The following is a 23401-nucleotide window of genomic DNA, read 5'->3' as shown; positions in this document are numbered from 1 at the left end:
CAAACATTATTGGCCGTCTCCACGGTCAGCTTACTAATTTATCAATCATCTTTGCCCAGATTTAGCAGTCATCTTTGCCCAAAATGTGTATATCTGGTATTTTTGTAAAAAATTCCTGCAGTATTAAAACAAAATATTATGTTCTTACAATATTTTCAATTTGAATTTTCGTTTTCACAAAATTGCAGCAAATCAAAAATTCCCGATACCAGAAGAGATATTGTAGACCTTAAGCGGACTTTATTGTAGGGATTTTTGAGCACTAACCAACAAAAATGATTTGGCAGCCCGAACACGGCCGAGGTGACCATATTTATTTACTTGCCAAAAGGCGTCTGGACCACTGTGGGAAATATTGAAATATTGCACATCACCTTGAAATATTGCACATCATCTCTATAACATATCAGTTCAAACCATACAAAGTTTCGAAGAGTTATCTCCCCCGGCTTTCATACGGCGCATTTTTTACTACTTTTTTTTCGATTTTTCCCACTGTGCGATGGTTTGATAAAAAGTAACTGAGCATTACCTCCACAGAGCAGTTTATACTATGGTTGTTTTGTAGTATTATTAGTATATAGAAATATACACTTACCTAGCTGGTCAAGTGTGATTCGCTACGTTTTTCAACACTTTAAAGGTTGTAAGCGTAATTAATAACATATTTACTAAGAGACCTACTACGACCAGTTCCATATTTATCCTGACGACATGGCTAATTTGTCGAGATGAAGTTTGCCAGCACTCTCAGAGATATTCTCAGGTATAATAGTTAGACCATAGCTATATGACATCGGTGACATCGGTGGTAGATGGCACGTCTATTTGCTTACTTTGCTAGAAATTTTGAAAGTATTCGGCACCAAATCTTCCTTACATAGGCAAGGGAAGCACGTCGCACAGTGGGATGAAAAAAAAAAATAGTGGAAATAAGTGTGTCATTTGTTAACGGTTCACAAAATCTGTATGTGGTGAGAAAACTAAAAATACAACTCAGCTTCAGTTAAGTTGGGTTACCTAACCTAGCCCAGTAGGACGTGAAGTGGGCTGCTTTTGGCAGAACTTTAAGAAAACAAAACAACTCAGTTTGCAGGGATGGTTAACTTCTAAAGTGATGTGGGCAGCTGATAGTCTCCAAGAACGCCATTCTACCGTTAGCAGTTGACTGTTTCCATTCAAGAGGAGACAATCCGTCACAGTTCGTAAAACAGCATTCTAGCGGGTCTGGGTCTTGCTCAGGTGCCCAGTCCACACTGGCACTATATAAAGGGTGATTTTTTAAGAGTTAAAGGAAATATTTTCAAAAAAAATAACACATAAAATTCAGAAAATTGCACGTAATCTTCATTTGAATCGATAGTACGGTCCATAATGTTAATGTTAATGCTTGCAAATTATATCATGGAAGTGTTGACCGTGACTGCGCCCCAAATGGTCCATCCACTTAGTCCAATTTTGACAAACCCTTTCCACCATTTCGGCCGGTATCTCACGAATAAATGCTTCAATGTTGTCTTTCAATGCGTCAATTGAAGCGGGCTTGACTGCATAGACATGAGCTTTAACCATACCCCACAAAAATAGTCTAAAGGCGTTAAATCGCACGATTTAGGCCGGTCCCGAACGTAAAAAAATGTTTGTCGAACTCGCCTCTCAATAAGTCCATTGCTACGCTTGGAAGTGAAGAATCACACGTCTTACGCATGCACGAATCTACCTGCGCTGAAGCTTGTGGCACCCCCGGTCGGAACCATTCTGTTCCCTCAACAAACCTCAGGAGAGATACTAGAGGTACGTTTGCAAGTTCACCCAGATCACAGAAAAAACGGCTCCACAGAAACGGGAGACTACGTCTCTGCAGACCCGAACAGGAACACAGCAAGTGCTCAATAGTCTCCTCCTCATTCTCATCGAGGCAACTCCCACAGAAGTCATTGTGCGTCGCCATGCGGCCTATGTCAAAGTGTCCGTGACCCCTGTCAAAGTACTCATCGACCACTTATCGAATGCCAGCAACTCCCTCGTTCTCCTCCGGTCGAGGACAGGCCATAGCGCTTTCGCAGTCTGGCAACCATCTACCGAGTCCCACCTCGCCACCGAGACCACCCTGTCCATTCCATCTACTGTGTTCAGTAGCTCAACAAATGGCACGTAGGCAAGACCGATGACTGGTCTGCCCGGCGCAGAAGAACCCCTCCTGGCGCACTCGTCCGGCCTCTCATTTCCTGGAATTCCCTCATGCCCAGAAACCCATGTCAGCGTCACATCGTGGGTCCGGAGCCAATCAGGGATTCCAAACAGTCCGCAACGCATCTCGACCCCACCATCCTCGACATCAAGACCTTGATCGCCGCCATACTTTCCACAAAAATTCTGAGTTTCGAGGCCGGTAAGCCTCTTACCAGAATTTCTCTTACGGCCACTGCAATGGCACAGTCCGGCAGTCTCAGAGACATACTGATATTGAGGGAATCAGAGTAGATCCCCAATCCAGTCCCTGAGCCATCTTGGAGCCACTTGTGTACATCGCGGTCTCATCCTCCTCAAGTACACCATCCACCCTCCATTCGTCCCTCTCAGGAAAACGAATCGCGAATGCCCTCACTCCAGTCTGCACTGGTGCCAGGATTGGTCATAGCAAAAACGATACCGGATCGCCGTTGTATGTTACATGTTTTGAAGTAGTTAGGTTATACAAGCAGAGGTTTTACACGATAGAAAAATGTCGCCAACAAAAGTGAGGGGGTAACTACGGCTGAAAATTGTTTAGCGTTATTGGCATACCTGCCAACTTTGGCGCGGCCGTGGTCTGCCCATATATTTCTCCAATTCCACTATTAAACCATTTTATTTTAATTTAATATAAAATTTCGCTATGAGTCAGCTAATGTTGATTTCCTACATAAATCCTTTCAATTCAATTAATATCAAATACATTGACAATGATCGTAATTTGTGTTTAATTTACAATGCGATAATCATATTTATCCAGTGAAAGTATAAATGACGGCTTCTGTGTCTTTCCTACCGCCGCCTTTTAAATGCGCCAAATACATAACCACAAGTTAGGACGGTTGGTCGGTTGATCGTCCGTTTTGTAAATTGATGGCATTGCAGGCAGACCAGCGGCCTTTCTCATATTCATGTCATATCTATAATCATTTAAATGACCATTAAACGAGGTTAGATAGACATTTAGCTTTTATTACTCCAAAAAGAGAAGAAAGTTCCAGCCTTTATTAAAACAATTCACCAATAATATAGCTTGCGCCACTGCCACTGAGAGCGTTCGTTTAAATGGCTTGCCGTCATCATCATTTGCTAATAATCATAAACCAAATGGAGACAGTCTGACAGACTGACCATCGACAAGCAGAGGAAACATGTAGCAGCCAGACACCCCACTAGGCTGTTTTGAAAATGATTTTTTTTACTCGTACTGTTTATGTTTCTGATTGAATTAATCGATATTTTGTTGCACCAAATAATTGATATTGGAAAAATCAAGAAAAATTTTTATTGGATTATCTCGAGTTCAGACAGAGTATTGGTAAGCTATTACGTGAGGTGGTAAGTCCACATAGCTTCAAGACGAAGTCTTCCGGGCATTAAGCTTTACCCTGTAAATTCGTCTCCACCCTTCCTTAATTCGTCTCTTGTCTTTAATGTTTTAGAATTGAACTATCCTCAGATGAATATGAATGACAAATGTTGCTGTCATCCACAAATGAGAAGATCGCATTCGAAAAATGATAAAAGGACAAAGTCTTCGGACACATTGCGGTCAATTCCTATATTTCGCATAAATACTCACCTATAATAACAGAGATAGTGCGATCACTAAGAAACTTACTGACATTGTTAGCCGTCGAAGACTTCTTGAGTTAATTAAAAAAAAAACGATTTTTAAGCGTCGCGATTTCTGCGCTTTTTCTCAATCTCCGTACCTAAAATTTAATTTTGAGATGTCTTACCCCAAATGGTTTCTCCGTCGGAGTTTTGATCTTCCCCTTCTGTGTTAACCAGCAACGTAACTGCATTCACTTTGACAACATAACCTAACCAACGCATTAATTGCATTTTTGAAATGTTTATCTATGCCAACGTCATCATACAGCTCGTGGTTCATTCGATTCTGTAATTTTTCATCCATAAATTGGCGGCGAGGAGGATATGGCAGAACCAATTCCTGTAGGTGATATAAAATGTTTACCTCCTAGTCAGAATGAGGTCCAAGTAGCAGTGACCCTACTGAAGAACAAGGCAGCAAGAACCGACAGGTTGTCTTCTGAACTGAGGGAAGACGCTGATAAGTCGTATGCATCAGCTTGTCTGCGCGATCTGGCTAGAAAAACGCATAACCGATGATTGGAACCTCAGCATACTATGTCCCGTAAACAAAAAAGGAGACAAGACGAAATGTGTCAACTATCGAGGAATAAGTCTCCTTCTCTTCGCATACAAGATACTCTCAAGCGTACTGTGTGAAAGATTAAAACCTACCAATCACGGCGACATCAGAAAGAATATTCGGCGGTGGTTTTCCCTCCTAGTGCTGGCGACTCTTGTGAGGTATTTACCTTTGGTAATCAGCCATATAAACATCTCTACTACGCTGCGTCGCTCCGTTCGGACTCGGCAATAAAAAGGAGGTCCCTTATCATTGAGCTTAAAATTGTATTGGACAGTACTCATTGATATGAGTGAAGTATCCCCGCTGTTCCTTAATGGAATGTTTATGGGCACATTTGCATTTGTACCAATGCTTAAGACCCGGTAAATCCACTATAGACTAGATATTCATGCTGCGCCAGATCCTGGAAAAGACCCGAGAATGAAAAATCAACACCTACCATCTCTTTGTTGACTGGAAAACCACCTTCAACAGCCCTATGCGTTCAAAGGTATTTCAAGCCATGTTTGGGTTTGGTATCCCTGCAAAATTAATAAGACTTTGCAGGATGACACTTGATGATACGAGTTCCTCAGTAAGAATAGGAAAGACTCTTTTCGTTCAATTCAATGTCCAATGAGGTTTCAGACAAGGAGTAAGATGTCGTGTGATCTCTTTAATATCCTGCTGCAGAAGATTATACGAGATGTAGATGTTAATAGGAATGGCACACTACTCACAGGAGAACACTTGCTTATACCGACGGCGTCGATATCATAGATCGTTCACCCTAAGTAGAATTGACAAGTAATCGAAAGACAATCAATGAAATTAGTTCTGGCAGGCAATGGTGGTAAGGTGGTAACACAAAATGTATGCTATCAACTCCCACAACATCTTGTACACCCGAGCACATAAAGAAAATGGAGAAAGTTGGGAATCACACTACCTCGGCATTGCCGTAACCGGAATAAATGACACCAGTTTTTAAGTAAAGCAAATAATAGTATTGGCAAACAGATGCTACTTTGAATCAAGAAAGCAATTTAGAAACATAGAAACCTCTAGAAAGACGAGGATTACACTTTAAAAGACACTGATACTATCAGCTTTGTTATATGGGTTCGGGGCATGGGTATTTGTGAAAGCAGACAAGACAGTGTTTGAGAGAAAGATTTTTCTAAAAATTTATGGACCAGTTTGCATTGATGGAGAGTATCTGCGTTGTACGAATCACGAACTGTCAAAGCTGTATGACGACAATAGCATATTTAAACGTATTAAATGAATGAAGAAGGTCCAGCGAAAATGAATGAAGAAGGTCCAGCGAAGAATATATCACGCTTAAGGGCGATCACGGTGGTTCACGCAAACCGAGATGACCAAATCTCCGACGGAAAGATCAAGTGATGATTTTTCTCGAAAACTTTTTATAGAGATTTTAGAAGGAGCGCCGAAGATCAATCTTGGCCTTACTCGACTTTCTCAGACACTATCTGCACACATACTGCCTCATCAGAGTGTCCCCTCCGGTTTTAAACAGTTCAGCTAACGTGATATATTAATACAATGGCTTCTGCCGCTACGCTGATCGCCATAGGATACGATCACTTTGTCTGCTACCGTTCTCAGACTTCCTGCTTTATCTCAGTAGAAGGATGGGCCTGTACCAAAGCCATAAAAATTTCAAAGTTGTCAATGATAAAAATTTTAAGCTCAATGGTTAGTGACCTTATTTTTATTACCAAGTCTGAACGGCGTGTTGGAATGCCACACCACTTAGCGAGAGATTAAGTTTTCTGATGTTTTCGTAAGGATTCAAACGCAGGCGTTCATCGTCATTGGTGGACTCTAACGTGACGCCAGAAATTACTATTGTTTGCTAATCGAACAAAAGGATTTCATCCTTTTGCATTGGTGACTTCTCTGCAATAACACCAAATGCTGAAAGCAGGCAGCACAACTAACTAAACACAGTCTAAAGAGTTATAGGTTAATTGTTTTATGATTAGGGATTATCATCATAACATGGATCTTCTGTTTTCCTTTACGGTTTTTGTATATTTTTCAGTTTAAAATAATTTTTATTATTTTAATCATTAAATTTTGATTTATTTTACAGCTTTGAGATTATTTAGTTTTTTTCTGTTTTTGATTTCTTCTCTTTCCTTTTTTGTTTTGTCTGTTTTTAAACAACAACAAAATGTATAACACTTCCACACTACTTCACCTTTTTACAGAATTCAGTTTGGAAAAGGCTTCTATTGAAATGTTTGGCACTCGTATGGCCAACTTTTTCAATAACTTTTGTATGTAACAAAAAAATAAAAAAACACTATGTCTATAACAGTTTATCTTTTGGTTTTTTTTTCAATACATTTTCGTTTCATATAAAGTAGTTGAGTTGACTTTGTTATTGCTATAAGAAAATCCCCAAGCTTAAAACCAATTTTTGTTTTTGTTAAAATACAATATATACTTAAACAATACAATATCTACATATAATGCGAGTGCGAGTTTTGAGACCAACATACATATATCACGCTTAAATGCCTTTTAATGAGATGTAGTTACAATTCCCAAACTTCATGCTCATTTTAGATCTACTTACACCCCCCTGTTTTTTCTATAGTCCTCAGTCATGGCTTCATTTCTCATCGCAATATTTGTTATGGCATTTGGAAGTTATTGAAGTTTTTCGTGTTCAACATCATTCATCATGTATTTTAAAGATCAGATGAAATTTCAAAATCATTGGCTAAAATGTGTTATACTCCCCATTGTGCTAACGTGTCATCAATTTATCATTCATAATTCATGGTTATTTTATTCGAATTAGATCCTTACTGCATTAATATTTAATGATATAGAATTCATAGTAAATTTAATGGATATTAGAAACACATCAAGTGCTGGATAGTTGTTTAATGTATTTTAAGAACTGAGCTTGTGGAATGATGCATTTAATTGTTTTATCGTTTGCCTTTAGAATAAAAAATACAAGTGATGCTTTATCCTTTTTCTAGGAGAAAGATGAGGTAATAAATTATGGTTTAACTTAACTTAATTATGTTAGATAAGTTTGGAAGAGGGTACTTTTCATCAAAGTACCCTCTGGTGCCACTTCAATGACAGGATGGAGGATATAAATCTGTCTGGCTTGAGCTCTCTTTACTACTCTGAAAATAGATCCCAAAGTCTTAATCATACAATAATTTAGGACAGACATTGGAAGAGAAAATAAGGACGATATTCCGCGGCGTCCGCTATATGACACCAGCGATAAATTTTGTCATTTCTAACGTGTATTGCGAGCCATATATGTACATAGCAAAATGTGTGCTGTTATTATTCCAAGGACCGTTTTTGGTTGCTGTGTTCCATCCATCGCATGATTGTGTATTTACAAACGCCTTAATTGCACTACCGACGCCTATGAAACGTGCATACAATGTTTTAAGAGTAATAAAAACTTCAGATTGGTATAAATATACATTTTGTGGGGATGATGTCCGCAACGATCGGTACATGCAATTAACATAATCATCCCCGCTCATTGTCAATATTTTCAAAAACGCTTGTTTATGATAATGACCCCATTGGTGCATAATTTTTCAGCGTCTTTTTTTACGAGCGTTTGTCCATAGTTCTATGCTTTCAACCTGCTACTGAGTTCCATCTGTTGATCCACGTTTCTTTATTACATAATCATCCCCACACATTGTCAATATTTTCAACAACGCCTGCTTATGATAATGACACCATTGGTGCACAATTTTGCAGCGTCTTGTTTTACCAGTATAGAGCATACGAGCGTTTGTCCATAGTTGTATGCTTTCAACCTGCTACTGAGCTCCATCTGGTGAACCACGTTTCTTTATCACATAATCATCTCCACACATTGTCAATATTTTCAACAACGCCTATTTATGAGAATATCACCATTGGTGCATAGTTTTGCAGCGTCTTTTTTACCAGTGTAGAGCATCTATGTTTCAATACGAGCATTTGCCCATAGTTGTATGCTTTCAACCTGCTACTGAGCTCCATCTGTTGAACCACGTTTCTTTATATCGTTAACGGAGTCCACAATAGATATATTACAGAGGCGGTTAATCGTCTGTAATGGAGAACCAGGAAAGATTACACGCCTTACCTTGTGAGACAACACAAACATAGATGCTGCTTTACACAGACAAAAAAAGACGCTGCAAAATTATGCACCAATGGTGACATCATCATAAACAGACGTTGTTGAAAATATTGACAATGTACAGTCATCCCAAATATTACCAACAGCGACATAGCGTTTTAGAGCCTATGCTTGTATTGTATTGATTCTTTGCTCACGATCTCCGTAGACCTGGCAATTACAAAGACCTCCGCCAGGAATATGTTGCAATCGTCCCCTATACGAAAAACTTTAGCAATAAAAAACAAGTAAAAGCGTGCATAGTTCGGCCGGGCCGAATCTTATATACCCTCCCATTTTATCGAGTTCTTCGCGTGGTATCTTTAGGCAAACAAAGAAGAATGAATAAGAACTGTTATGCAATTCGAGCTATATCAAATTATAGTAAGATTCGGACCATTAATGAATTCAATGCTGAACATTGTAGATGTCATTGTGTAATATTTCGGTGTATTCGGATAAGAATTTCGCCTTGTAGGGACTCAAGAAGCAAAATCGGGAGATCGGTTTATATGGCAGCTGTATGAAGCTATTGATTGATTCAGACCATATTGAACACGCATGTTGAAGGTCATGGGAGAAGCCATTGTACAAAATTTCTGCCAAATCAGATTAGAATTTTGTCCTCTAGAGGCTCAAGAAGTCAATATCCCAGATGGGTTTATATGGCAGCTATATTAGGTTATGTACCGATTTAACACAGTTGTTGAAAGTCACAACAAAACAACTCCTGCAAAATTTCAGCCAAATCAGATGAGAACTGCGCCCTCTAGCGGCTCAAGAACTCAAGATCCTAGATCGGTTTATATGGCAGCTATATCAAAACATGGACTGATTTGGCCCATTTACAATCCCAATCGACCTACACTAATAAAAAGTATTTGTGCAAAATTTCAAGCGGCTAGCTTTACTCCTTCGCAAGTTAGCGTGCTTTCGACAAACAGACGGAGATTGCACGAAATATTAGCCAAATTGGATGAGAATTGCGCTCTCTAGCGGCTCAGGAACTCAAGATCCAAGATCGCTTTATATGGCAGCTATACCAGGTTATGAACCGATTTGAACCATACTTAGCACAGATGTCGAATGTAATACCAACACAGTTGTTGGAAGTCATACCAAAACACCACATGCAAAATTTCAGTAAAATCGGACGAGAACTGCGCCCTCTAGAGGCTCAAGAAGTCAAGACCCCAGATCGGTTTATATGGCAGCTATATAAAAACATGGACCGATTTGGCCCATTTACAATCCCAATCGACCTACACTAAGAAAAAGTATTTGTGCAAAATTTCAAGCGGCTAGCTTTATTCCTTTGCAAGTTAGCGTGCTTTCGATAGACAGACGGACGGACGGACATGGCTAGATCGACATAATATGTCATGAAAATCAAGAATATATATACTTTATAAAGTCTTAGACGCCTATTTCGAGGTGTTACAAACACAATGACGAAATTAGTATACCCCCATCCTATGGTGAAGGGTATAAAAAAATGTATTTCGACATTTTGAGTCTAAATCAACATTTTGCTGGCTAAAAAAAGCAGAAAATGTTTGCTGTTTTAGCAAAATATTATTGCTGTCCCGATTTCAGCTGACTTTTTCTTGTTATAGCAAACTTTTTTGCTGCTTTTACTAACAAATTTGTGTTTGGTTGATGTTTGGTGATACACATAAATATACAGTGTAGTATTTTCATGCCTTTTATGGTGTCCATGCCTTTTCTAGAGACCCCACTAAGTCTCTGTTTATCTTATACGGAATCACGCCAGGGAATTTTGCTTTAAAAACTTTATTACAAAGTAAAGATTACGATCACATAAAATTTCAATAAAGTCGATTGAGCAGTCTTTGAAAAAAATATAAAAAAAACTTCATATTGCTCTATATGCACGTTCCTAAAATTATAACGATTGCTCTTGAAATTACCCAGAAGTTATGAAAAATACGCTTGAGTGTTGTTTTTCTAATCTTAAAAGAAAACGGAAAAAAATTGATATGGTACATGGTTTAATGAGCATATTAGTAAAGTTTTTCTTTTCTGTAACTTTAAAATATCCAATTAGCAGTTGCAAGCAAAGTTTTTACTCCAATGCACTACTAGATTAGGCCATATGAAAAAAAGGCCTACATCCGCCGGCTGGGAAGACTTATGTGGATGATTGATAGCATAAAACCAAAATTTGTTAATTTTAATATCCATAGTCACACGGAAATGTATTCCTTGAAACTGGGCTATGAATTGACGTTGAGTTTTTGTTCCGTCTTGGGTTTGCTTTTCAGTGGTGGCACAAACACGTTTGTTGCCACACATTTACATGTCTTGTGTATTGCACTTTCGCATTCGTTGTATGCCAGTTATTGACATTTCGCTGGAGCATAAAGTCAACACTAAATGTCCACTGGTACGTCTGACCAAGCGTCCTACCGACCGAAACAGACGATACCTCAGGCAGCTGTATCTCACTTGGCCAATGAGGCAAACATCCATTGAAAATGTCAAAATAAAGTCAGGAAAGAGAATTGCTTACAAAAAACAAAACAAAAAAAAAACGGACAAAAATACTCCGATTAACCATTCCACAACTCTAATACTCTGCTTAACCGAATAGTGCCAGTGGCATAGTAAAAAACAAACCAATAACCTGAAAACATGAAAACATTTTGCAGCTAATGCCAAACGGGTTTCAAAAAGCCAAGCAGTCCGAAAAAAATGGGATTCATCGCAACAGCTACGGCTACAGCAACACAAGCCAGCAGTCAATGGGGGCACGAAATGTGGCAGTACAATTTAAATGTAGGAAATATTACCAAAATGTTGATGCTCCTCCAAGCCAAGTTGATCGGTTAGCATAGAACAGTGTTGCCATATTTTTGTTTTCAACTTAAAAGCATTTTTTTTTTTAATTACAAGAGACCTCAAAATACCCCGTTGCCTTAAGTAACACAAACAATGGGCGTAGGCCTCCAAATATGCTAAAGACATATAATAATCAGTACACCGGAATGGGAAAATTTGGGACACCAGTACCCTATACCATTTCTGCGGTTATTAAGCTAGAAAACTTTTTCTCCCCCAAGGGGGAGATGAGATAGATACATTCGGAATATACATGACTAGGATGTTGGAGACCACAATAGACGCCATGAGAATTGCGCCATATATTAGCTCAAGAAGAAAAATAGGAAGATTGGTTTATAAGGGAACTATATAAGGGGGCCACCATGGCGCAAAGGTTTGCATGCCCGCCTATGACGCCAAGCGCTTGGGTTCAAATCCCGGTGCGAACACAAAAAAAATTCGGCGTTGGTTATCCCATTTTTAATGCTGGCTACATTTGTGATGTAGCCTGCCATGTTAAAACGTCTCTACCAAGTGGTGTCGCTATGCAGAACGCCGTTCGGACTTGGCATTGAGCTTAAACATTAATTTGACTGCACTTATTGATATGAGAGAAGTATCCCCTGTTCCTCAAAGGAATGTTGATGGAAAATTTAATAGTATATCAGGTTAGGGACCAATTAGGATCAAATTTGGCACGTATATTAGAATAGGCCAACGTCCGCCTATGTCGCTGAACGCCTGGGTTCGAATCCTGGCAGGAACATCGGAAAATTTTTCAGCGGTGGTTATTCCCTCCGAATGCTGGCAAAATTTGTGAGGTACTTTGCCATGTAAAAACTTCTCCCCAGAGAGTCTCGGCCATAAAAAGGAGGTCCCGTATCATTTACCTTAAAATTAAATCGGACAACACTCATTGATTTGTGAGAAGTTTGCCCCAGTTCCTTAATGGAATGTTCATGGGCAAATTTGCATATTAGAGGTAGAAAAAAAAACAACTTCCAACAGATGCACAAAATCATGTGTAGTACGGAAGAAGTGTAATTTGCAACAGAAAAAATGTCTGTCATTACACAAAAATACATGCATTGGGAAAAAGTATAGCTAATAGACAGGGTTGTCGAGCGTGATTAATGTGGTAATTGTATCATAGATGCGTTTCGCTATTAATACGATTCAAAAACAAAATACCAACGCACGGCCCTTGAAGCCATCACACCTAATATGGTTGAAAGGTCTTCAAATCAAAGACGAAACGCGTCCCATAGTCGTTGGTGTGTTTTGCTATCTTTTGCTTTCCTTTTCCATTTGCATCTCCGATCATTGAGCTCGTCTCGAAAGAGTAACAAACAAAAATTGTAAAATTTAGTAATCTTCGCCCTAACAGGCAAAAAACTTGAAAAATGGAAAGAATTCGGCAGGGATTCGAACCTGGATAGAGGTAGAAAATTTCGACCAAATCGGATAAGAATTACGCCCTCTACAGACTCAAGAAGTCAAGATCCTAAATCGTTTTATTTAAGAGCTATATCAGGTTTTGGACCGATTCGAACTACGCTTGGCATATCTATTGAATGTCATAGAAAACGTCATAGTACACCATTTCAGCCAAAACGGGTAAGAAATGCGCTCTCTTGAGGCTAAATCTAAATGTGGATTGATATGGTGTATAGGAAGTATTTGTGCAAAATTTCAAGCACCTACTCTTGCGAAAGTTAGCACAGACAGACAGACGGAGAATATAAACTATATTTTGTTGGGCCTTAGACCAATATTTCGATGTATTACAACCGAAATGACGATACGGGGTAGAGTGGAGCAGATTGACCGCATATTAGATATACTCCCTGCATATCGTCACTCATACAGGACGCTCTCTAAAAACTAAGTTGCTGCTTTTATACAAAAATTATTTTTTCAAACTGACCGAATTTGGATCACATCCTGATTTTATTAGGGAATGCCTTTTTTTATGTCAGTCCACGCATTCTGTAAGAATTTCAAAAAAATTGGTCCAATAATTATTCGTATATAAATTATATAAAGATAAAGAATTCGAGCTTCGCACATAGACTGCTTGGTGGCGCTTGTGAATATAGAACCTGTAATACCCTACACCTACCCTATAAACACAAAAGGGGGGCTACATCTAATTCTGAACCAATTTTGATGGACCTCGGCGGATGTATCCAGCAAATATGTTCAAAATGTAACAACTACGGTTGACAAAGGACAACAAATTACCCAAAGTCGGACGAACATATACATTGGAGCTTGGAGCTCTAAATCTAAACCGATTTCGACCAAACTTTATGGATATTGTGGAATTTGTCGAGGAAAGCGTTGTACAAAATGTTCGGAAGATTGGTCAATAAATGCATGCGCTTGCAGTGGGTCTAGGAGTGAAAATCGGACGATATATATATATATATATATATATATATATATATATGAGACCTATATCTAAATCTGAACCATTTTATATGAAATTCATTAGTTATATCGAAAGTCATAAGAAACCCTTTCCTGCCAAATTTTGAAAGAATAGGGTAACAAATGACCATTTTATTGACGTATTACTGCTAATCGGACGAACATGCATATGGAAGCTATATCCAATTCTGAACCGACTTCTATGAAATTCACCAGAAACATCGAGTCATAAGAAAATCCTCCCTGTCGAAATTCGAGAGAATCGGTTAACAAATGACCATTTCATTGCTGTATTACTGCAAATTGGGTGAACATATATATGGGAGCTATATCTAAATCTGAACCGATTTCTATGAAATTAACCAGTATGATTGAAAGCCAAAAGAAAAAAAATCCTTCCTGCTAAATTTCGGAAGAATCGGTTGAAAAATTACCATTTTATTGCCATATTACTACAAATCGGACGAACGGAAGCTATATTCAAATCTGAACCGATTTTTCCGAAAAACATGTCCATACCAAATTTGAAGACGATCGGATGAAAATACACAAATTTACATGGACAGACGGACATAGCTAAATCAAATCAGAAAGTGATTCTGAGTCGTTCGGTATACTTATCAATGGGTCTATCTCTCTTCCTTTTGGCTGTTACAAACAAATGCACTTAGTTATAATACCCTGTACCACAGTAGTGGTGTAGGGTATAAAAATGAGAAATATCTAAGAACATGCCGCAAGCGGAATTGTGCTCTCAATGGCATGCAGTTTGCGTCGTTTGTATTTTCTACATATGCATTATTTCCTTTCCCGTGATACACGTACATAGGGTTTCGGCAATCTTTGTTCCAATATGTGCATCTTTCTTTCATTTCTTTTCTTTTGCTGTAAATTTGATTTTTTAAATTTTTCGGCAGAGCTGTTTGCTTTGGAGAAAATAAAATAATTGCCGACATCTAAAGCTTGACATTTCCTGTAAAATTTTGAGAGCACAAATATTTCTCTTTTATTTCAATCCCCTTTGCTTTCTATACGTCACTTTGGTAACTCTGTTAGAGTTACGTTACATTAGGTTGAAAAGAGGGTGTGGATGTTAGTCCGCCCCATGCCACTATGGACATACACCTATGCCAGGTGGCAACACTGTTACTTTGAATTGTTAAAGAGAGCGGACATTTTTTTCCTGTGACACTAAGAAAAAAATGAATGGTTTGCGAGGATACCACACCGTTTTCATGTTATAGATGTCATTGCAATTGTTGCTTTTGCGATGTTGTTGTTATTGCTGCTGCTGTCGTCCATGTTATGCAATAAAATCCAAATTTATGGCAATACATTAATTTTTGTTGTATTTATGGTGAAATGTAGCGTTACTCGTGGATAAGATATAAAAAAAAAATCCAGGCATAACAGTTTAGACGGCAGTGGTATGTATTAACCCCTCAAATTTTGCAGACGGCCGAATGGATATTCTACCTGATAACCGAATATCATGGTATATGTATTTAAATGTTAATGATTGCGAATATAGTCATAATAATTGGGTAAGGTTTAAAGGTAGCAGGTGAAACAAGCAATTGGAACAATCAAATGCTTTTTTTTATACATTTGCCTTTCAGAAGGTTCCGATCTTTGTATACCTCAACCACTCAATACATTCCTACGCATTGCCTTATAACACAAATTATGAAAAATCCGTTTTTGTGGTGGATTTTTCAAGACTTCATATGAACTATAGGCATAATACTTATAAATGAGCTAATAACTTATATCGGATAGTGCTCACTCAGCACTTTCCAGTCCTTAATGGAATTGTAACGAGTTTGTATTTCCAAGGTCATTTTTTGGGAAAGTAAAGTCCATCTACAAAATGGTAAAGAAAAGTTCAGAGTAGCACTGGAAAGATTTTCGGATTCTCTCAACCGAGATTAATTGATTAATGATGGCAATTTTGAAAGCTAAAACCTTTTGAGTTTGATCGGCTTGATTTTCTTCCTTAGTACGTTATTTTTTTTAGGAAAGAATAGATGAAATAGATCAAATATTCCCAACTTCATCTTTCATGGAAAACAAGGGGTATAGTAGACTACTCGTATATATTGACGTAGCCCCCTCTATAAGCCGATCTCCGAATATACTGTTTGAAAATCATGAAATTAATTCGATTTCACAGAGAACGGGTTTGTCTGCTGAATTAAATAGACGAAAATTAATCAGACTGCAGGATGACACTTGCTGCTACACCTTCCTCAGAACACACAATAAAGATCATTTCACATAAAGAAATTTTTCGACAAGTTAACTTCTTTTGTGAAAAATGTTGGACTTTTTTACGACGAAAGTACTAATATTTTTTTAGATAAATTTTTCAAAGAAGTTGTGGCAAATATAAAATTTTTTGTTGCCTTGACAATACCTTTCAATCTTGATACATAGAACATGTTATTCGGGGTTTCAACTGTTTTTCTTTCTTTAGGATTTAATTTAATGTCATGCTTATGTATATGTATGTATATTCTTTTTAGTTTTAAAATAGATTGTACATATTGAGAATGATGCCAAGTTCAATTTATTGTTGTAACACAATTCAAACTGAAATGTTGACCAATTATAAGCAGCTTTCAAATGGTAATTCAAACTGTTTCAGAGTTTGTTTGGATTTATTTCGATGTAACGATACAAGATTATTTTAAAAGCCTTTCATTTTACCTCAACTCCATTATGATTTCGTTGTATGATCCGCTGGATTCGGGTATGGGAGTTGTTGTTTCCGCTGTATGGGAGTTGTTGTTTTCGCACATTAAAATACTTGCTTTGTCGCGTAAATATTTACAAACAATGTATGTGCCTTAGAAATTCCTATTGCGTTTTCTTGTACCTTTAAAAATGGTAATTTTCCAAGTTTACCATCCGCATTCGACCGATCGGCTCAACAAACTAACTGCTCTTTGCTCAGCAAAAAAAAAAGTAATAAGTGTTGTGCGCGCAAATGTGCCTATACCAGTGACGTGTTCGTCCACATTGATGTGCAATAGTGTAAGTATTTTTGCCCATCACTGGCTATACCCTCAAATTCTCACCCTTTCTCTCTAGTAAACGAATTATCATTTGCGGCTATAGAAACACATGCCTTTAAAGAGAAATTTTCCTTTAACCGTATGCGAATCTGCTAAAGGGTTTACAATAAACAAAGTTAGTAACGTTCAATATTGCTACGATTATGGCTAACGTTCGATGTGTTAGAGCGTAATGTCACACAGTTACAATAAAAGAAAAACTTCGTAATAAAAGTATTTTGTTTGTCGTAAGAATGTCCCAAACTTTTTTTTATTGCGTGTAAGAAAAGGACAGCTTATCGTGTGATCTCTATGATATCCTGCTGGAAAAGTTTATACTGACATAACAAGATATACAAACATATAGCTTTAGTTTTAGTAAACTTTTCGCTGTTATATTAATATATGTCCATTTATGTACCTTTTTAAGTTCATAAAACTTGGAACATGATGTTGTATTAGACACGTTGAAAATAATTGGAAATACGGTTTAAATCTGACCATACTTAAATAGAATCTCACTATAGATTGATGCTCTTCATTAACCGACTTAAGCTCATGAAAGAAATTTTTCGTGCCAAATGCGGCCTAAATTAGATAATACTTGGATATAGTCCGATCTTAAAGTATACCCACTTTAAAAGAGGACTAGGTTATTAATGAGAGGACTAGGTTATTAATGAAAGGAAGCAAGAAAGAGGTTTAATATAGCTTTTGGTGTAATAACGGGACACATAGGAATACGAACTCACTTGTGCAAAATCGGTACGGCAAGTTGTGGCATGTGGGGAGGATGATGAGACGTTGGAGCATTTCCTATGTCATTGCCCGGCTTTCGCGGCTAACAGACACCGGTACTTGGTGGGGACACGATACCAGACATGAACCAACTTGGGGAAGTGGTATGGAAAACAATTAGGAATTCTGTAAATAGCACGGAATTCCTAACTTAAAATTTTCTTTTTCGATGATTAGAAAAAACCCTAAAATGTATTTTACTTTGCATACTTTTTGGCGTTTCAATTTTGTTTAAAACAAAAGTTATCTTAATCTTTGCCAAACAAAGGCCAGCGCACATGCCATCACACATGAGCACTAATTAACAATTCCCTTCCAGCGACAGCGATTGTAAAAGCTTTTCTATATGCAGCTACTATTATCGCTTTGCTAAGACGAACCAACAAATGCCACTCAACAAAAACAACGAATATGAAAATCAAAACAAAACTCAAAAAATCCCCCCTAAATAAAATTCAACCTCCCCCTCCCAGCCAAAAAACGAAGTGTTGACCATTAAACAACACAAAACTGGATTTGGAAACAATGTGTGTGTGTTACGACAATATTCCATTTCTTTCTTTTTATTTTTTCTATCATTGTTCTTTATGTTTCACTATTCTCCCACGAAAAATTTATGATGCTTTTATAGATAATAATAAAAAAGTCGGAGAAGAATAGAGAAAGCTATAAAAACAGAGACTTCGGTGTGGAAAAAAGAAAGAAATACCATTGAAGCGATTGCGCATGCGCAAAGTTTATTTCTATTATCTTGGCTATTGTTGAGTCAGAGCTATTTTTTTAGCGGTTTTTTTTTTCTTAACTCACCACATTGCGGCTGTTATTGTTATTTGTTGACCGACTGAGTTGGTGGGGGAAAACTTGTAAAATTAAAGGGAAACTTTTAATTTTACGATTTTGTGTTGATATGATTCTACAATTTTGTTTTAAGTTATAATCTTTTAGAAAGGTTTGAAGTTGGAAGGTGGGTTATTCGTTTTGTTTTACAAATTTAAAAATGTGTGTAAGAAATAATTTTTCTCACACTAATTAACTAAGACTACATGAAATTCGGTTGAGGGTCATACAAACATTTAAATTTTATGGCTTTGAAATAATTGAATAAAAAGTCGATTTTAAATTTTTGTTTTCCAAACACTCCTTATAGCCTTTTTTCTGTTACCAGAAAAAAGTTTCTCTTATGTTCTTTTACTGCCATCATTCTACCTGACCTACCGCAAACTTAATCAAGATTCGCTTAACAATCTGCTAAGAAATGAATTTGTCATTCGTTCTTATGTTGACATTTGTTATTGATCAACCAGTGTTTCCCAAATTGAAAAAGAAATGTCCGAGGGCCCTCGTTGCCATTGACAGCACTAACAGCCAATTGGTATTCCAAGCCTTGTTCTATTTGAGAGCGAGAGATAGTAGTAGAAGAACTTCGTTAAATATTTATGAGGCTAACGTTAACAAAAGTCAAACATTTCATAAGAAGAATTTTGATTTTTGTTTTACACTTGCCTTTGCGCAGTTGCTGATGAGTGAGTACGAGGGTAGTTTTATAAATTTCAGCAAGTGAACTTAAGTTCAGAGCATAACATTAATATGAAGGATTTCTTCTTGACAGCTGATACTGCTCCTTCTTCCTAATCAACAAGCATATGTATTGCTCTGGCGGTTGGATGGTAAGAAATCAGAGATCAGAAAGAGGAAGCAGGGTTCGTTGACGTTTGTCTTAAATTTTTGAAGGTCACAGATGTTGAGAAAGGCCATTAGCGGTAAGTCGATTCCACACAGGATTTGGGTTAGTACGTCTTTGTGTCGACAACGCGTTAACTTTCGAAACCAAGTGTGATTCTAATCTGCATACAACCAAAAATGAATTTGCCCATGAACATTCCATTAAGGAACAGAGGCAAACTTCTCACATATCAATGAGTGCTGTCCGATTCGAGTTAAAACTCAAAAATAATGTGCCTCTATATCATAGCTGAGTACGGCGAACGGCGTGCCGTAGTGCTACACCTCTTTGGGAAGAAGTTTTTTCTGGCAAAGTACCTCACAAATGTCGCCAGCATTAGAAGGGGATAAACATTGCGGAAATTTTTTTCTAATGTTCTCGCTAGAATTCGAACACAGGCGTTCAGCGTCATAGTCGGACATGCTGCGGTACGGTGGGTGGCCTCCAAAACCTGGCTTAGCTTAAATCAGGGCTGGGGTGTCTGACCTCAAATCTGACATGAGGATTGAAGCTTGCTCAACTCCGACTATTGAAAAATTCTCTTTCTTCGACATTGGCGTCAAACCTTACCTTCGGTCGACTCCACTGCTATGGGAGGATTGAAGCTTGCTCAACTCTGACTATTGGAAAATTCGACTTCTTCGACACTGGCGTCAAACCTTGACTTCGGTCGACTCCACTGCTCTGGCTCAAATACAAACCTAGCTAGTGGAATGGGTTTGGTCCGATTTCAATGAAGTATCAATAAGTCCTTTCTAACCACGCTCTTGATAACCAGTAAGGAAAGGCTAAAGTCGGGCGCCTCCGAGTATATAAGTAACCTACACCTCGGAGTTTACCTACTACTTTCAATACATAGAACCTATTCCTGAATCTATTCAGTCCTTATTTCAACAAACTTTTGAAATATTGAATAGAAACTTGCAAGTTTTTCTTACAAGAGGACCAAAATGGTGGCTACTACATCCTTAATAGTCCATATCTGATGAAAGATATATGTGCGAGCTGTATCTAACCGATACGTATTGGGACGTCAAATAAAACACCTCATGCTAAATTTGGTAAGATCAGACCAAAATTGTGGCTACTAAATACTTAAAAAGCCATATCGGGTGAGAGATATACTTGGGAGCTATATCTAAATCTGGGTCGATTTTGATGAAATTTTGCAATTGGGACGTCAAAAAAAAAAACACCCCGGGCTAAATTTTGTGAAGATTAAATCAAAATTGTGGTTACTATAGACTCAAAAGGCCATATCGGTTGAAGATATAAATGGGAGCTTTATGTAAATCTGGACTGATTTTTTTCCAAAATCAATAGCGTTCGTCCTTGGGTCAAAAAATTTTATGTGCAAAATCCATGGTAAACGGGTAATAAATGCGACCTGTACCTTCATTACAAGAATACATGGAAATACAGACAGACAGACGGACATAGCTAAATCGAATCAGAAAGTGTTCTAAGCTCATCGATATACTTATCAATGGGTCTAGCTCTTCTTCTTAGCGCTGCAAATAAATGCACAAAATTATAATATCCAGTACCGCAGTAAAACTTCTCCCAAAAGTAGTTTCGCAATTGCGGAACGTCGTTCAGACTCGGCTATGAAAGTAGGCCCTTTATCATTAAGCTTCAACTTGAATGGAACAGCACTCATTGATATGTTAGAAGTTTGTCCCCGTTCTTTAATGGAATGTTCATGGGCGAACTTGCATTTGTACCACAATAATGGTGTATATGAACAAATGTCTCGGTTTGTACTTTTTAGCACCTTGATAACTCAAACCAACGTGTAAATGACAAACGTGATTACGTGCACAAGGCTAGAATTTTTTCACATACTTACAAAGATTGCTGGTATATTCTTTCTAAGCGCACCGAAAGAAAAATATTTCATCACCATACGGTATTGATAGTGAAGTAACCCCGTATGGTATCAAAGCAATACTGCATGCTTTGGACGGAATATAAAATGAGTATTACTGTTTGGTACTAGTTTTTAACGAACTGGTAGTGTTATTAATACCAAACTGTTATTGGTGTTAGTATCAAACTTTTATTGTTTTAATACCATCTCATTATCATTTGAATATTCAACTCCATAATGGATTAAATTAAAAAAGTGTGAAAATAATTTTAATTTTATTTTATTTCGTTTGTGTATGTTAATACTTTCAATTAAATAATTACAACAAATAATGCTACACCGTGACCAATCTCGATTCTTTGTATTGAGCAATTGATTCCACATGTATTGATTCCCAGAAGTGGTTTTCATAAGAATGCACCAACATAGCATCGTTTATCACCCAAGAGACTTTATAGATAACTTTATAAGAGTTACAATTATTAACATTTCCACCGCATTTGAGTGTTTGAACACGTTTTTACGCCCACAAATCGCATTGAAACATGTTATTAAATTAAACAAATATCTTAAAATGGCGTCAATATAACAAGTACAAGCCAAACAACAGTTTTGCCGCGATGACAGGAACACAAATGTGACGCTGTTAGTTCTTAATTGGCTCCTTCGTCTGGTATTAAACTGATACCAAATGGTATTAGCCCCTTCGTCTGGTATTAAATTGATACGAAATGGTACTACAATTATTTACCGATAACGCGAATAAAATAATACCAGCTGATATTGGCAAAGTATCGTCCTTTTTCTATCAGTGTACTACCTGATGGTGGTGAATATAAATCTTTAAAGCAAATTTACTCGGATTGCCCTGGTGTTGCCATATGGGAACACAAATATGTTGATAAGTTTTCCAGTCTTTTAACCATAAAATTGAAACGTTTTGTTTTTGAAAGATGAGAAGTACGTATGTCTTTCAAACAAGTGGTCATTTGTGGTGCTTGTAATAGTTTATGTTCGGAAAACAAATCGTTAAAATAGAGATTTTACAAAAAGGTTTTTGGGGTGATTTGGTCTAAAATAACTCGTCATATCTGGTTTATATGGTACGACTTTTTATACCCTCCACCATAAGATGGGGGGTATACTAATTTCGTCATTCTGTTTGTAACTACTCGAAATATTCGTCTGAGACCCCATAAAGTATATATATTCTTGATCGTCGCGACATTTTATGTCGATCTAGCCATGTCCGTCCGTCCGTCTGTCTGTCGAAAGCACGCTAACTTCCGAAGGAGTAAAGCTAGCCGCTTGAAATTTTGCACAAATACTTTTTTTTAGTGTAGGTCGGTTGTGATTGTAAATGGGCCATATCGGTCCATGTTTTGATATAGCTGCCATATAAACCGATCTTGGGTCTTGACTTCTTGGGCCTCTAGAGTGCGTAATTCTTATCCGATTGGAATGAAATTTTGAACGACGTGTTTTGTTATGATATCCAACAACTTTGTCAAGTATGGTTCAAATCGGTCCATGTTTTGATATAGCTGACATATAAACCGATCTTGGGTCTTGACTTCTTGAGCCTCTAGAGTGCGCAATTCTTATCCGATTGGAATGAAATTTTGCACGACGTGTTTTGTTATGATATCCAATAAATGTGCCAAGTATGGTTGAATTCGATCAATAACCCGATATAGCTGCCATATAAACCGATCTTGGGTCTTGACTTCTTGAGCCTCTAGAGTGCGCAATTCTTATCCGATTGGAATGAAATTTTGCACGACGTGTTTTGTTATGATATCCAATAACTGCGCCAAGTATGGTTCAAATCGGTCCATAACCTGATATAGCTGACATATAAACCGATCTGGGATCATGACTTCTTGAGCCTCTGGAGGTCGCAATTATTATCCGATTTGCCTGAAATTATGTACGACGGATCCTTTCATGACCATCAACATACGTGTTTATTATGGTCTGAATCGGTCTATAGCCCGATACAGCTCCCATATAAATCGATCTCTCTATTATACTTCTTGAGCCCCCATAGAGCGCAATTCTTATTCGAATTGGCTGACATTTTACACAG

General features: G+C 37.6%; 1 protein-coding gene across 5 annotated transcripts in view; it reads left to right on the top strand.

Annotated features, from left to right (window-relative positions):
* The window catches only part of LOC106085907 (serine-rich adhesin for platelets), a 170219-nt gene that overhangs the window by 101797 nt on the left and 45021 nt on the right, over window positions 1-23401 (top strand). For 3 of the 5 annotated variants that reach the window (XM_013250380.2, XM_013250375.2, XM_013250381.2), the window contains exon 5: window positions 6637-6705. The exons of the other annotated variants lie outside the window; for them this stretch is intronic. In XM_013250380.2, coding sequence (XP_013105834.2) covers window positions 6637-6705 — 69 coding nt within the window. The remainder of the gene's footprint in view (window positions 1-6636; window positions 6706-23401) is intronic. 5 annotated transcript variants of the gene reach the window in all.

This window comes from Stomoxys calcitrans, chromosome 2 (assembly GCF_963082655.1).
Source record: "Stomoxys calcitrans chromosome 2, idStoCalc2.1, whole genome shotgun sequence".
Lineage (NCBI taxonomy): Eukaryota > Metazoa > Arthropoda > Insecta > Diptera > Muscidae > Stomoxys > Stomoxys calcitrans.
Note: the sequence above shows the minus strand (reverse complement) of the source record. Positions and strands in the feature narration are given on the sequence as shown.